The 16,850-nt window shown below is 43.8% G+C and overlaps 1 protein-coding gene across 1 annotated transcript in view; it reads left to right on the top strand.

Annotated features, from left to right (window-relative positions):
• The window catches only part of PPP1R16B (protein phosphatase 1 regulatory subunit 16B), a 156,403-nt gene extending 140,960 nt beyond the window's left edge, over positions 1–15,443 (top strand). Inside the window, exons 7-11 of the mRNA XM_036750564.1 lie at positions 658–783; positions 2,505–2,580; positions 3,764–3,893; positions 4,012–4,180; positions 8,287–15,443. Of these exons, the coding sequence (XP_036606459.1) occupies positions 658–783; positions 2,505–2,580; positions 3,764–3,893; positions 4,012–4,180; positions 8,287–8,874 (1,089 nt within the window). The 3' untranslated portion in view covers positions 8,875–15,443. The remainder of the gene's footprint in view (positions 1–657; positions 784–2,504; positions 2,581–3,763; positions 3,894–4,011; positions 4,181–8,286) is intronic.
• The last annotated feature ends 1,407 nt before the right edge of the window (positions 15,444–16,850 follow it).

The following is a 16,850-nucleotide window of genomic DNA, read 5'->3' as shown; positions in this document are numbered from 1 at the left end:
GTCCAGCAGGGAGTTGGTAATATGGGAATGAGGATCAAAGGAGAGATTAAGCTTGCGCTTGCACACGCGAGTGCACACACATGCACATACACACACGGAAGTAATTTGCATAAAGATAATAATTGGATCTATGGGAGCTAAGGAGATCATCGAGAGATGATGGACACAGAATAATATAGGGCCTTAGACAAAGTTTTGGGGACAGCCATGGTCAGGGGATGGAAACCGATAATGATTCAGTAAAGAATACTGTGGAGAATTTGGAAAGTTGGGAGAGTAATATCATGGAAGTCAAGGGAAGAGAGTATTCATCCAGGAGGAGGGGGTTTTCAACAATATCTAAAGCAGCAGAGAGGTCAAGGAGTTCCTTTCTAATTTTTCTCTGATTGCTGAAGTCAGGGACCAGGACCATTTCATAAATGTTTCATGTTGCTGATTGCCAAGCATGAAACTTGATAAATAAAACTCAAATGGTAAACATGTACTAATAACCTATTTGTGCTAGGCATTGGCTATGCAGTTGGTGCTCATAAAAGCATGTTGGCTTAATTCACCTTTTAAATGTGATGCCATGGCACAGAGCAGAGTGCCTTATTTTGTGCTCCTTAAAGTGTTTCAAGGCCCAATAACCTATAGATTTCTCTCCTTCTCCTTTAGCTGCACATTGCCGGGGCCAATGGATTCCTTCATGCAGCTGAGCTCCTTCTTGATCAGGGAGTACGAGTGGATGTCAAGGACTGGGATGGCTGGGAGCCTCTCCATGCAGCTGCCTTCTGGGGCCAGGTACATCCTCCAACCCTCTTGGCTGCATGGGGGGAATATGTGGCACCTCATGGCAGAGCTTTGGGTGTCAGGGGTTTGGAAGGTTCTCCTGCCTGGAGTTGATGGCCCATGCACTCCCAGACTTCTAGTAGTAATCAGCATGTATGACATATACCAAACATATCTGGTAGACTGACTTCCCCAAACACACCCCATACCCCACAGTGGGTATAAGGATCTGCAGGGCAACTTTCTCATTTCCATCCCCAAAATATGGTGGCTCCTTTCCTGGTGACAGTCTATGCCTGGGTCCCTTTACCTCACTCTGGAGTTAGCACTCAGAATTTGATAGAGCTATGGTTCTTATACTCTTTGGTCTCAGGAGCTCTTTGTACTTTGAAAAATCATTGAAGCCTCCTCCCCCCACCCCTTGAGCTTTTGTTTATGTGGGTTACATCTATTGATGTTTACTATATTAAAAATGAAAACATCTTAGTTTATTATGAAAATAGTTTTGACCTCAGGGATCCCCAAAGAACATATTTATCATATTAAGAAATCTTAGCATTATTATGAAGATAGTTTTGACTGTAAGGATGCACTGAAGGGGTCTCAGAAAGCCCCATGGACCCCCAGATCCCACTTTCAGAACCGTTGCTCTGGAAGAACGGGGTCCAGAATAGTGTGCTGGGAAGAGCACTGGTTCTGGACTCAGAAGACCTGGGTTCAAATCCTGAGTCTCTTACTTATTAGCTGTGTGACTAGATAAGTAATTTTACTTTTCTGGGCTTGAGTTTCTTCAAATGTAAAATGAACATGTTTAATTAAATTGAATGCGCATGGTATAGTTGATAAAGCACTGGACTTGGAATGACAAAGGCCAAATCCTTCCTCTGACCTTTACTAGCTGTGTGACTCTGCACAAGATGCTTAACCTCCTTGTGCCTCAGTTTCCTCATCTGTAAAATAAGGAGGCCGGACTTGATGTTCTCTATGTTCCCTTCTAGCTCTGAGTCTATATAGTTCCATGAAACTATCTATAGCTTTTAGGACCCTTTTGCCTCTAGATTTTATGAACCTGGGCATCCTGCCTTTAGAAAGATGACAACCCCAGCTATAACCCCTCTATTTGCATCTGCTCCACTGAAGCAACTAGAAGTCACCTAGAAAGTACCTATAAATCCCTCAAGTGCCTGTTTTTCTTTGTTGAACTTTGAATGGAGTAGATCTCATCACAAATAGTGTGATAGAATTTAGAGCTGGAAGGTATCTTACAGAGGAGCTAGTCCAGCTTCCTCTAGGCCCAGAGAAAAATGACAACTCATGGTTACACAGGTAGCAGTTAGAGCCAGAATGTGAACCCCTGTCCTCTGATGCCAAAACTGAGTCTTTCTACTACAAGTGGGCCATCTTGAATAGCTAAGGGTAGGTGGCAGTCAGCAGAATTTGAAGGTTTCCATAAAGAATAAGCTCCCTAGGCCCCATCCCCTACCCTGGTGCCTGACATTCTGCTATTAGCTTATTCCTTTGGATCAAGCAGTGTTCCTTCCTTGACTTCTCGTTTAAAATGCATGTATCCCCGGGCAGAAAAGGGAAATGGGAAGCTTTCCTGAAGGGGATGAGCCCTGGTCACAGTGTCATTGTAAGGCTACCATGGGTCCCAGGTGCCCAGGATTTTGCTCCGTGGCCTTCAGTAAAGCTTCTTGGAGTTTGCTGCTAGTGGCTTTGTCTCTTTGTTTCAGATGCAGATGGCGGAGCTGCTGGTGTCCCATGGAGCTAGTCTCAGTGCTCGGACGTCCATGGATGAGATGCCAATAGGTCAGTTTTCTAGCTCTTCCCTTTCTTTCATTTTGCAGTCACGTGGGCTCTTTCTCTCTCTCCTCTTAAACACTGTCAGTTCTGGAGGGTCCTGGTTTACTGCTGGTTTACTCTTCCTCCGTATCCTAATAACAATAAAACTGAATCATGGGGTTTGGAACAAGTAGGGACCTTAAGGATCATTTAGTTCAATCCCCTCATTTTATAGATGGGGTACCTGGAAAGGCTAAGAAAGTTAGGTCACACAAGTAACATTTCTGGGATTTGAACTTAGGCTTTTCTGACTCCGTGACTCACATTCTTTCATCGTCATCAACATCATCTTTCATCAACATCAAACTGCTTCTAAAATAATGATAGCTGACATTTCTATATCATTTATGGTTTACAAAACACTTTATATCTAAAGGAGGGAGAGAAAGAAGGAAAACAACCAAAACATAACACAATGTTCACAACAACCTGGGAGGTAGGTATTATAAATATTATTATACCCACTTTACACGTTTTAAAAAAAAGAAGCTCTGTGAGTTGCACAGGGTCACATCGCTAGGGTGGTAGAGATAAGATGTGAATCGAGGTCTTATGCCTCTAAATCCAAGGTTTTTTCAATGATACCACCTTGCCTCTGGCTATTGCCTTGATCCTTTGCTTCCTATCTCCACACACCTTTTAGAGTAGGTTCTTTTTGTCCCGAGAAATGAGACTCATCTTCTAACTTTTGGGCTGCTCAGTCATTTTTCAGTTGTGTCTGATCTTCATGACCTCATTTGGGGTTTTCTTGGCAAGATTCTAGAGTGGTTTGCCATTTCCTTCTCTAGCTCATTTTACAGAGGAGAAATAGAGAAACTGAGGCAGACAGGGTTAAGTGACTTGCCCAGGGTCACACATATAGGAAGTGTCCAAGGCCCAATTTGAACTCAGGAAGATGAGTCTTTTGAACTCCAGGCCCAGCACTGTATTTGCTGTGGCCTCTTCCCTTTGTAAGCCCTAACAAAGCTGGATGCCAGGCCTTTCCCTGCCTGCCCTTAAAAAGGTCAGGCTTTATTCCAAGTAAGTGCTGCGTTGTCTGTGTCACTGCTGTCACATCTTCCTTTCATCTGGCAAATGGTCCTCAGCCCCCTGAAGCTAGGAGAGCCATCCCTTGTGCCCAATCTGACTCTCCCTGGTTTTTCTGTCTTAGACCTATGTGAGGAGGAGGAGTTCAAGGTGTTGCTGTTGGAGCTGAAGCACAAACATGACGTGATCATGAAGTCCCAACTGAGGCACAAGTCTTCACTGAGTCGGCGCACATCCAGTGCAGGGAGTCGAGGGTGAGTGGGGCCCTGACTGGGCACAGCCTGATTGGGTACTGCATATGGGGATTTACGCCCATCATCCTGCCTCCCTAGCATCTGAGAAATCAGGCATTCTCTCTCTCCGTCTCCACAGGAAGGTGGTAAGACGGGCAAGTCTGTCAGACAGGACCAACTTGTACCGGAAGGAGTATGAGGAGGAAGCCATTGTGTGGCAGCAGAGGGCCTCAGCAGAGGAGCAGAGAAACTCCATCTACAATGGGGATGTCAGAGAGACTCGTTCTGATCAAGAGAACAAGGACCCGGTAAGGAGAACTGTCCTAGAGCCTTTGGGTTAGATGGGACCCTAGAAATTATACACTCTGTGCTCTCACCCAGGGCAGAGATTCCATTTTGTTCTACTCCTGATAGTTGTTTTAACACTTCCAGTGATGGGGTACTTATTATCTCATGACAATGATACTATGGCTGAGGGTTAGATTGTATTCTATTGAGAGAAAATCTAATTCCCTATAACTTCCACCTAATGGTCCTAGTTCTTTCCTAATGGTCCTGGTTCTTTCCTATAGAACAACTCAGAACAACCTGAATTCCTTTTCCTCGGTTCACTGCCCCCATGGTTTCTTTTCTAATTTCCTTTCAAAAGCTAATTGGTGCGTGTAAGAGATAGAAAGTAAGAGTTAAATGATGAAAGATGGAGGCTGAAAATAGAAGATGAGGGGGAGAGTGAGGGATGGAGAATCGGGGTGAGAAATGGATGATAGGTAAGGATGGTTTGTGAGGAATGGAAGGTGAGAGAATAAGGGGTAGGGTCATGAAGGTAAAAGAGGAAAGAACAGGGCAAAACATAGAGGATTAGGGTTCTAGAAGGTAAAGGTGGGAGGAGAAATAGAGAAAGTCAAAATGAGAGAGGGAGAGTGATAGATGGATGAATAAATGAATGAATAAGAAAGCATTTATTAAGCACTTACTGTGAGTCAAGCACTAGGGATACAAATTGAAAAGGGAGATAGTCCCTGCTGTACTCAGGGTCCTCACAACTTAACAGGGGTAAGTAACACATAACATACATAGAGCAGTGGTGGCTGGCCGAGGATATTTGGATCTAGGAAGACAAAGGGATGGCGAGTAGTGCCATAGTGATGTTGATTAGACTATAATTCCCAAAGTAAGTGGCAGAAAGTGGGGAGAGGTGGGGTGTGCAGGCATGGTGTCATGTCTAGAACATGGCCTGGGTGTTGTATGGTCAAGGGTTAAGGGATAGCTAGATATGGTGGTCTATGGGGAAAAAAATGGAGGGTAAAAATGAGAGTGCAGGCCTAGACCTGAGGCTGATGAAGGCCTGGTGTGAACTGTTTAATAGGCATGTATCATCCTGTGATAAAACTGAAGGCATCTGAGACAGGCAGTGTAGAAAAATGACTGTCTGTCTCAGATGGAAGATGGATTCCTTCCAAGCCTGATTTCAGGGATCATCAGCTCCGGGATTTTGTTAGAGGAATTGGGAAGGGTGTAGGGGACAGGTAGTCTTCACAAGGCATATGGTCATTCAGAAAATCTGCATGGGTAGGATGAAATAAACATGTAAAAACTAAGCATTGAGAAAACAAATATATCTCCTGGCTTTGGTTAGTGGGACTTAGGACATAGACCAGCAACCTGGAAGGTGTGCAAATGCAGGAGGATGGCGCCCCCTGCTGTCTGTCCTACAATGTGGCTTCACTAGGTGCCAGGTCATTCTTTTTCCTCTTTTTAACACATCTGCATTTCCCAGACTGATTTGTCCATGCAGTCTTGAAATACAAGTTGTGCTAAAAGCCTTGGTGCCATTTAAGCTTGTTTAAGCTTGAATGACACTGAGATATTTGAGACATCCTGTATATCAATGGAAAACAAATATTTATGGAGATTGAGGATAGAGAAGACTTCTGGGATAAAAAAGGCTTCAGAGAATTTTGGAGCAAAATAAAGGAAATTAGGGCCATTCCTCTTTTATTGGGGGGGCAATATGTAATAAACATTTTTGGTATATCATAATTGCACATTTAATATCCTAGAAGGGAAAATATGGCTAGCATTGAACATTTTCTTATAGAAACCCTAGTTCTATGTCTCATTAGTTTTGTCTCACCGAAGTTAGTTGGAATACAGTTTGGAAAATGATGTGTGTAAACCAGCTTTTAATTTTTTTATCATGGAAGATATGAGATTTCATTGGCCTGGGTACTCCCTCTGTCAATGTCAATCTCTCCATATCCATATGTTCCCATGACCCCTCTATAGAAGATCTACCTTTTCAAATTAAATCTTTTTTTCCCCTTTGGACTTGACCTGTGACTTGGCATAAGGGATTACCCCAGAGGAATGGACTCTACCAGTGCAGCTTTATCTTCAACTTGTAGTCCTGGAGAGTTGCCTGGGGCAGCACTAAGAGGTTAACTGACTTGCGCTGAGTCACACAGGCCTTGTGTGTCAGCGGAGACTTAAACTCAAATTTCTGTCTTCTTGGCTTTCTACCTTCTATGCCAGGTCAAATCATTTTTGACAAAAATGAGTAAGGTCATAAGGTCATAAATTTAGAGCTAGAAGGGACTTTAAGGATCATCTAATCCAAGGGTTCCCAAAGTATGGTCTGAGCATCCCTGGGGCCCCCAGAGCCTTTCAAGTGGTCCTTGAGAGCAAAGCTATTTCACTTATAGTACTAAGAGGTTATTTGCCTGTTATAGATCTGTGTGAGGCCAGGTTTTCTTCAAACATTTCAACCACAATAACGTATCATAATCAATTAAATACAGAAGCATATTTAAGAATCCAGTTGTGTTCTAATAAGCCAGACATTAAAGAGATTTACAAAATATGAAAAACAATGCCCCTTTTTGTCACTAAATTTTTTTTGGGAAAATTTGTTATTTTTCATAAAAATGTTTATGTTAACTTGCAATGGGCTTATTTTTAAATGAATAAATATTTATAAATGTATCTGTTCTGATTTCTAATACGGTAAATATTGATAGCTATGATCCACATAAATAAAAGGTTTTATTAAGAGTGTAAAGATTCCTGAAACCAAAAGAAAAAATGAAAATATTGATCCCTTAATAGTACCGCTAATACAACCCCTTAATGTTGCAGATGAAGAAACTGAGCCAGCAAGGTTATGTGATGGATACAAGATCACACGCTAGCAAAGAGGCAAAGCTGCCCAGATCCTCCACTATTAAATCTAGTGTCCATTCTGCTAACTCACATGAGAAGTCCATTTCAGCCTGACCACCTGGCCTCTCTTATTATTTGTCAGTTTGTTCCAGGGTAACATTTAGAGGAATTAACTGATTTTGATTAAATTTTAAGTAAAACAAAAAGGTATGATCATAAAATTTGTAAGCTTAGGGAATTTCGTGGATCATCTGGTTCAATATCCTCATCTTATTGAAGAGGCCCAGAAAAACCAAGTGTCAGTATGTGAGGAAGTCAGGATTCAGGCCCAGCTCTCTGGAATTCTCAGTGTTCTTTCCACTTCACCAGGTCACAGTTTTAAATTTGATTTGTAGTTTAATTGCTGACTTGAAAAAAAAAATGGCAATTGGCAGTTTTTGAATGAGCATGTCTTCTATCATTTTAATGACATTTCAGAAGTTTCCGTAATATTTGGCCTTCAGGTAGAAGTGACCAGATAAATAGCCCTGAGTGAGATCTGTAGTTCCCTTAGTTGACTCAGGACCACTTGCTTTATAAAGGACTTGTGATGGGACAGTCTGGCCTAGGGGAAAGCACAGCACACTGGGAGTCAAAGGACCTGGGTGCAAGACTGGACACTTTCATTTACTCTCTGTGATAGCTTCAGCAGATCACTTCCTCCCTCTGGGCCTCTGCTTCCTCTTCTTTAAGATGATGGGGCTGGACTAGAGTTTTGAGGGGTGTTCTAGCACCAGGTCTTACGATGAATCATTTTGTGAATGGTCCTTCTTTAAAGCACAGAATTGTCTCCTAATTTGGCTGTTTGTGGAATTTGTTTTTGTGCTTTCTAATCGACTGAAGCCTGAGGTGCTCACAGAACTGGGCAGTCACTCAGAACCTGAAGAACTACCCGGGCTCTCTGTTCCCGGGGGAGCTTTGTGATTAGAGTTTTCCTACAGATATCCATGGGCTTGGAGAGCTCTGTGCTGAGCCTCTCCGACTTACAGGGAAGTCAAAATCTTCTGATAGCCCTGTCTTACCTTTAGATTTGTGTATCCCATCATTTAACACAGTGCTTTGCACATCATAAGGACTTAATAAATTCTTTCATTCATTTATTCATTCATTCACTGTATGGTGGGAGCAATGGTAGAGTTAAAATCCCATTTTGTTCAAAGCCTCTTCAGAGTTGGATGATACTAACAATCGGTGACTTTCCTTCCCTTGTTCACAGAACACTATGCTGGAAAAGCCATTGCTTCTTTCTGAATTTATGACCAAGAGCACATTGGGAAACACAGAGCTACCCATCCAGAATGGTCTCCGGGGTCCAGTCAGCACTTACCCATACTCATTGTCTAATGGGGACATGCCTATCCAGAATGGACTCCGGGCTCCGGCCACCACCCACCAATATTCTCTTGCCAATGGTGACATCTGGAAGGTTCATGAGGTGCCAGACTACACCCTGAGTGCATCTCTTCCCTATGGTAGCCCTGGCCTTCATGACATGCCACAGCCCTGGAATGTATACAAGGAACCCAGCCACCAGACGCTGTCAGAGCTGAAGCGGCAGAGGGCAGCTGCCAAGCTCCTCAGCCACCCCTTTCTGAACCCCCACCTAGGTGGTGGGGTGACAGGGGTGGGTGAGGGCAGCAATGAGAGCAAGACCCCCCTGATTGGAACAAGAACTTCTCCTTACAGTGCCAATGGGACTTCTGTATATTACACAGTAGCCAGTGGGGACCCTCCTCTCCTAAAGTTCAAGGCCCCAATGGAGGAGATGGAGGAGAAAGTGCGAGGCTGTTGCCGAATTTCTTAGTTCTGCTGCAGCCATGTCCCTGGACTCAGGAGAGAGAAGGACCTGGTCATGGCTAAGGCATGGAGCATTCCTGAGCCTGGCCTGGGGCAAGTACCTGAGGGGCAGCCTTGTGGGATGGAGAGTAGAAAAAATGAGGCCGATTCTCATTTTCAGAGAGGAAAATTTTACACAGTTGTCCTCAATCCTGGTGTCACTCTGAACTGCCCACCCCTGAGAACTTACCTTGGACTATACTTATCACCATTCTGAATGAAGAATACCAGTTTTTAGCCTTGTGCAAGTGACTGCCAGATGTCTGAAATGGGACACGAGGAATCCCGCTCTGCTCTTGTGAAGCACTTGCAGCCCTAGTGTTTAAACTCCTACATGTCTCTCACATGCATATGTGCATACACACAAACATGCACACACCCACACATGCACACACCCACACATGCATGTACAAACCACTTGTGGCCCCATTTGTGCCAAAGACCAAGGTGGATGGCTATAAATGGGAAGGTTCATGTGCAGCCTGGGCCCTGAGAATATTGCTTATATGAGTAACTGGTGTTGACACAGGATGTGTGTGAGACAGCAGTAGAATGTCTGTGGTGTAAGGTGTTTTCCAAACTATAGCTCAAGACCCATGGCGGGAGTGAGGTCCAACTCTACTGCAGCAAGGCTGCAGCCATGGTTAACTCTGTGGTTATGTTCAGCAGGGGTGCCTGAGGGTATTTATGCCTCTTGGGGTCTCCCTAGCAGTACCCCTTAATAGAATCAAAGCAAGAACCCTAAGTCATCTTGGAAGTTGGAGACTGACAGCACCATGCACACATGTACTCCATGTTTGTTGAGTGAATAGGTGAATGACCAGTTTCATAGCCATAGTCAGTAGGGGCTCTTTCCTGCGCATCATTCCAAGGGAGGTGAGAATCCGTGAAATTGTCCAGAGAAGCTGCCCTATCAATCCCACTAAGACAATGCCTCACTTTGTAGGATGTGGTCCCCCGGAGAGTCCACTGTCAGAGATAAAAAATCAGGTTGCTCCAATCTCATTTGATTTTTAAAACTCCACATGGAATTTTGCCAGTTAGCTCTACAAAATTAACATTTTAAAAAGAAAAAATCTTGCAAGACTAGTAAAAGTCAAGGGGAAATTACATTTGTCTCCAGTCAAGGAGATTCTCATGTTGGCTCCTGTCTGTCAAGGCACAGTTGTGTAAGGGAAAGATCACTGGATTTTGTATCTGGAGCACCTGGGTTCCAATTGTGATTCTCCTAATTACTAGCTGTGCAACCTTGGGCAGGTCAGTGAAGTTGTCTGGACCTGTTTCTTTATCTATAAAATTAGTGAGATGGACCAGATGATCTTTAAGATTCCTCCCAACTCTTGATACCTGGATCTCATGAAACTCAGGGACCAGCCAGTTTTTGGCTACTGAGTTATCTGCCTCTCAATACTCCAGCCTAGGGAAATAGGAACTCATGTTGCCAATTTATGAAAACATCACTGTAGGAGTGAGACTTAGCTTAAAGCACATAGCTAATCCCTGTAGTGTTTAAAGTGGACAAGTGCTAATGTCCCCAGCCCTTCAGGTGCTGGTAACAGAAGTAGGATCCCTGATGGGGCTAAGTGGTCAATACAAGATTCTGAAATGCTTTCACTGCCTCCCAAGCACATCCAGCTTTATTTTTGTGCCCATGTGTTGTGGGTACAGAGTCTCCTTTCTGGTGAACTGCAAGCACAGGATATGGAGGGTGACAGGGCTACTCCTGGAGGCATAGACAGTCAACTAATCTGTGCTGATGGAGCCCATGCCAGGACTGGTAATGTTCATCCCAGCAGAAAGCATTTGGTTCTTATTAAAGGTGACAGGAGGTGAGGAGGAGGCAAGCATGGTGCATATGACTGATGAGGCCATTTATTCAGTGGCTCTTCAGGAAGCACAGCATGCAGGAAGGCAGTAAGGGACTAGCCCATTGAAGAAATGGAGTTTCTAGGTTGCCTGTGTTCCAAAGGAACCTGGGCTTCACAAGCAGAAGGAAATCACCCCAACATTATTTCCACAATCCCTCCAGCCCAGGATTCTTTCTCTGATAGGAGCCATCGAGTGGCTTGATTGCTCCCAAACAACTGAAATTTTCAGCTTAGCCCATTACGACGACTACCATGGTGAATTTATTTCCTCCTTTGGAGGAAGCTGTTTATCTATTCAGCCTCAATCGCCTCTTGGGGGGCAGGGGAACAGTAAATTTCATGTTTCCTTTCCACTTAAGCAGGATAAATAAACTACCTCTTTTCAGCTCCATGGAGGTGCCCACGTTCTAGCTTCCAAGATTTGGGGAACGAGTACATGTTTATCCCTTTCTATAAGTTAGAGTGATCCAAAGGTGGAATGGGTTGCCCCAGGAGGTCCCTCACTGGAGGTGTTGAAGCAGAAGTCACAGAACAACTTGTTGGAGATGTTACAGCATGGATCCCTCCTTGGGTACAGGTTGGGTTAAAGGCCCTCTGAGGTTCCTTCCAGCTTTGAGATTCCTTAATTTCTTGAGTCAGCAAACAAATTTCTCTGCAAGCTGATGGACTAACTTTTTATTAAAGATCTGGGTCAGGGGTGGCGGCTGTGATATACATAGTCCCTGCTGCCAGAGAGGCTGAGACTGGTGGAATCTTTGATATCAGGGATTCTGTGCTGTAGTGGGCTAAGCTGACTGGGTATCTGAGTTAAGTGTAACACCAATATGGTGAGCTTCATGGAGCAGAGGTCCATCAAGCTGCCTAAGGAGGGGTTAACCATCCCAGGTGAGGAGAAAAAAAAGAGGTCAAAACTTGCCTACTGATTAGAAATGGAATCTGTGGTAAGTGGCCAACTGCACTTTTAACTTGGATGAGACAGAGAGGGCTAGGCTCAAAAAAGAAAAAAAACCCCCAAAATATTCCAGAGGTATATAAACAACATGTGTACATTTATGCAGACACATCTGTATATGCAAACACATCTTTATATGCAGCCCTTACACGAAACAGTGATGCCTGATAATTTTTACATTGTGTTTTATATGTTAATAGCCCTTTACCATCATGATTTGACTGATTCACTCAACCCTAGACAGGTCCAGAAGCTGAGACCATTGTCTTCAGGAACCTGAGACAGAGAGATAAAGGTGGAGGTAGAAATAGTGGGCTGGCAAAGGCCTTTCAGTGAGCCAGAGCTGGATGGGGAGAACTCAAGTGTTTTTGAGATATGATCTGACACCTTGCTACTGTAAGAAGGTGGACAGCACCCTGACTCCAAAAGACTAGCTAGGATTGGGCATCTCAGATGAGGACAAGACAGAGAAGATAGCTGGGGTCCACAGCTGCCCCAGGAGTTGGCACACATGAACAGTTTTACCTTGTTTGTGCTGTAGAACAGATGGAGTATAGTGACATTTTAAGTGTCCACATGTCTCGAGAACCAGGGGAGGGGCTAATCCAAAAACCATGTACTTAGTAACTATATTATTGCAGACCAGTCCTGAAATCTACTCAGTCCAGACTGGCCTCCATGCTGGGTGGGAAGGTGGCAAGGTGTGTAGCAGCAAAGAGATAGGAGCTGACCATATCTGACCTCTAGTTGTACCTGATGACATGCAGACCTGATGACTTTAGTCCTAAATATATAAGGACTCTAGGGCATGCCTATCCGATGTGTCCACTTCTAGACTCCCTGGTCTGAGTTCTGTCCAGGGCCTCTCATGTAAGGTGTATCTGCGTGTGAGGTGGAGGTTCTCCAAGGGTTTCTTTGGCTCCCAGTCTCCACAGATGAAGTCAACTGGCTTGGAAGAATTGCAGAAGTCTCTATGGCTGAATCTCAAGTTACAGATTGTGGAGAGCACAGGGAAGGGTCTGCCAGACTGAGAAATTGAGAGAACGATGATCTTACCTACTACATCTACTTCAGGGCAGCTATTATGGGTCCTTCTCCAGTGTGCCCTTGCAGTGGGATAAGGCTGACTCCCTGAAGAGGAAACTCTGAGCTTTGTCATTTCAGCCAGGGATTAAAGCCTCCTTGTTTCAAGGGCATTAAATATAGGAAATAAACTTGTCCAGCTTCTCATGGGTTTGCCTGGAGGCAGGGGGATGTGATAGTAGAAAAAGCCAGGTGAGTCAAAGACCCCCAAGCCTAGTTTTTTCTTGTGCCTAATCAATGCAAAGCAGAAACCTGCGAACACAATGGAGCCAAACAGGGCCCTGTTTGTTGTCTCCCTAGCAGCTAGGTAAATTAATAACCAGAGACTTTGCCTACTGTGGAGATAGGACCCCACTGACAGGTTCTCTGATTAACTTCCTGTTGTGGGATATACAACAAAGGAACACTGATGTGCTGAGATACAAAGCCATGGCTACAGGTGTATGAAGCTTGCCTAACTTTAAATGTGGCCTTATTGGGCACCACCCAATGTGTCATCTCAGTTCTGCCCCTGTATGGGGAGGCGCAAGGATTTCTACACTCACCATATTGCTGGACTCTTCCAAAATGGAGGACTTACTTGTGTCATAGCTGACCAGAGCTGCAGCCCCAGACTCATAGATGCCTGGCCTGAGTCAGAATGGCCTCTCTCCATTATCCTTTTGTTTCTCACATGCTCGGTGTTGCACTAGTCAACACAAGCTTGACAAGGAAACCATTGCTGCCTCCTAGAGTGGATTTGGCCTGACAGTGTCTGCATCAGAACAGTATCTAAGAGATCAGCGATGGCAGCCAGCTTGGAAGGAGAGTGTAACTTGAAGTCACAAGGACTTGAGTTCAAATCCCAGCTCTGACACTTACTACCTGTGTGGCCTTGAGCAAGTGACTTAACCTCTCTAGGCCTCAGTTTCCTCCTCTGTAAAATGAGGCCCATGTGCTAGCTGACCTCAAAGGTCCCTTCCAGCTCTAAAAATGAGATTCTAAATTCTTGCTGATGCCATCTCCTGCTCTGGTTGACACAGATCTTTGATTAATATGACTTAGCAAGAAGTGGAACAAAGGCTTCTTCATCTTTGCTGAGGAAAATTTCCCGTCTCCTTGAAGAAATGACTCTGCCTCCTCTTCTCTTAGACTGAGGAATGGGGGGAAGGATGGAGAAGTTGGACAGTTTACCAGATCCTTCCGAGTTACAGCTCTGGCACCATTATTTACTTTGAATTGTGAATTCCTTCAAAACCAGAAACACCCATATTCAACCACAGGTGCAAAAAGAACACCGCAAAGCCAAAAGAGATTTACAGGTTATCCATACTGATATACATATGTGTATATATGCGTGTGTTTATACACACATGTGGGTTTCTTATTCTTGGTTATCTGCTATAAAATTTAAACATTTTGTTTAACATATGCTTATATGTTTAATGTTTTGCTTAACATATGCTTATATTTTGTAGCAGATAACTGAGAATTAGAAACAATCTGCCTTTCTCTAACACCTTAACCCATTTGGTATGAGCTTTCATCTGGCCAAGAGCTAGTCCGAGAGAGTTTTTTAAGGTCACAGTCACAGGCTACCGGCTGCTAAGGCCTCGGGCTTAGTGGTGACTGTTAGATGAACTGTCTGCCCATGGAGTCTTAAGTCAATTACCGTGACCTTAGAACTTATTAATAGATCGTAAGCTCCATGAGGGCAGGTACCTCATCTTATTTATCTTTACATCTCCCCCATGCAGTGCTGTGCACAAAGTAGATACTTAATAAGCATTTGTTAAATTTAAATTTTGTTTCACCAGAAGAAAAAATAGTGTTGCCAATTGGTTGATCAAAATCAATAATTTTAAGCCATAAGAAATTTTTTAAAATGGGGGCTTTTCTTTCTTTATAGTTTGCTATGTACAAAATTAAGCTATACCATTTCCAGATTTCTCTTCCTCCTAGATTTGTTGCAGAACATGATGGTATTTTTCAGAATAGTCCAAGGAGCATTTCCACAAGGGTGCCCCCCATAAGATACCAGAAGGGTATCTTCTTTAATTTTTCATCATCTATAATCAAACAAGCCTATCCCTCACTCCTTTGGCATCTAGTAAGAGTAAGGTCTATGGTTAGGCCCCAGAGGGCATCTGAGTATGAGATGGGAGCTACCACACAGGCAGTGAAATTGGGCCTGGTTTAGAAACCACAAAGGCCTTTTTACAGGAGTGCTGAATGCAGTGTAGATAGGCATATTAAGTGGTGTGTAGCAGGGTGCAGACCTGAGCATCCAGGACATGTTTGAAGATACCTAACCCCCTGCAATAACTAATTCACCAGGCCAGAAGCCACCGATGTATATAAAACACTTAACAAAATGTATTTTATGTGAGAAATGTATGAACACTGTATATTGTATTAGCAACTTTGTGTAAAAAAATTGGTAATCAACAGAGTAATATATTTAAAACATTTTTTAAAGACAACCACCGATCTTTGATATTGTATGGAAGTGACTTCATGTTGTACCTTGAAGTCTAACTGGTGGTTTCTCACTGTATGGAGACAGTGCGTCTGGTCCCCAGGGCGCTGTGCATGCCAGATGGGGACCTGTGACAAGAGCAGCTTCTAAATGGCAGTGTCCTTCATAGGACATGAATTTTTTAATTAAAACTATTAAATTTCTTTTAATAATACTTGTCATTGTCACTATTCATTTCAGGGGGTGAAGTCTCCTCAGTTTGGCTGAGCTGGATTTGGGAACTCATTGAGGGAGGGCACTGAGGAACAAATTGGCAGATGGTTGGAGAGGAAGGCATTCTCACTTTCACTGCTCCCACTCACCCACCCCCACACAATCAGTGACAACTGATAGAACATCTGGTGATTCACCCTCAAGTCATTTTTCTTGGGCCTCACGGGCCCAAAGTGGGACTTTGGTGAATTCTAGTGTTTCTTACTTCCATCATGGGACAGATTAAAAGCAGTGTAACTCAATTCAACTAACATTAAAGCCTACTATGTGTAAGCACAGTGTTGGAAGATGGGGGCACAATGATGAAACAGTCCCTCCTCTTAAACAGCTTACATTCTACTTGCCAACTTAGCCAGCTGCTCTCTCCACCTAGAGGAGTACAATTGTAACAGTGCAATTTGAAATGCAAAATAAAATGAGGCTTTAGGGTCCTTCAAAACTGGGATCGCTGGGACAATTTCCCTTTTAGCTGGTAGAATAATTTCCCTTTCATTTTCCACTCTCTCATTTTCTGGTTTTACCTATCAGTCTACTTCCATATGATCTGTTCTTTCCTTGTTATCTATAAACTTGTTCAGGTGCCCTCTACCCTTAAAAATATGCCCTTGCCCTTGCCCATCCCCACTGGGACCTTCCAAGCTATTGTCCTATACTGAGCTGAAACCAGAAATTCTAGTGTCCTGGCAAGCTCCACAACACTAGCCCAGGGCAAATGAGGGTGGGACATGGGAGGAGGGAAATAGGAGCTTAGGAAACATGGTCCCATGGTGGGACAGACCCAGGACACTCTCCTGGGATGCCAGTGCCATTATGTACTCCACTTGGAGGGCTATTGCTCAGGAGGCTACTGGGGAAGCCAAGGAAGTACCCATCTAGAATGGGGGCTGGGCGGAGGCATCTGGTAGCCTTCCAATTTTAGCTAATTATTCTTAGTAACTAGCAATGAACTGTTTTAATTTCAATGAAAATGCAATAGAAGGGGTCCCCTAAATTTTCATACTCTTGGGAACAAAGCCCAGCCTAGCTGCCCCAGCCTAGTTCCAATTCTGATCTTCTTCCTGTCTTCCTTTTAACAGTTAAACTCCAAGAAAGGGTAATACCTACACTTCTTACCTCCACTCCATCATCTTCTAACAATCTGTCATCTGACCCCATTGCTCTACTGAAACTGCCCCCTAAAAATTCACCCGGGCCTCTTAAATGGCTAAAGCTTTTCTCAATTTTCATCCTCCATGATTTTTCTGAAGCATTTTATGCTACTGACCATCTTCCCCTCCCCGTACTTTCTCTTTCATTGTCTTCTGGGACAC

This window comes from Trichosurus vulpecula, chromosome 3, assembly GCF_011100635.1.
Source record: "Trichosurus vulpecula isolate mTriVul1 chromosome 3, mTriVul1.pri, whole genome shotgun sequence".
NCBI lineage: Eukaryota > Metazoa > Chordata > Mammalia > Diprotodontia > Phalangeridae > Trichosurus > Trichosurus vulpecula.
This window is presented reverse-complemented; position numbering and strand designations above follow the sequence as displayed.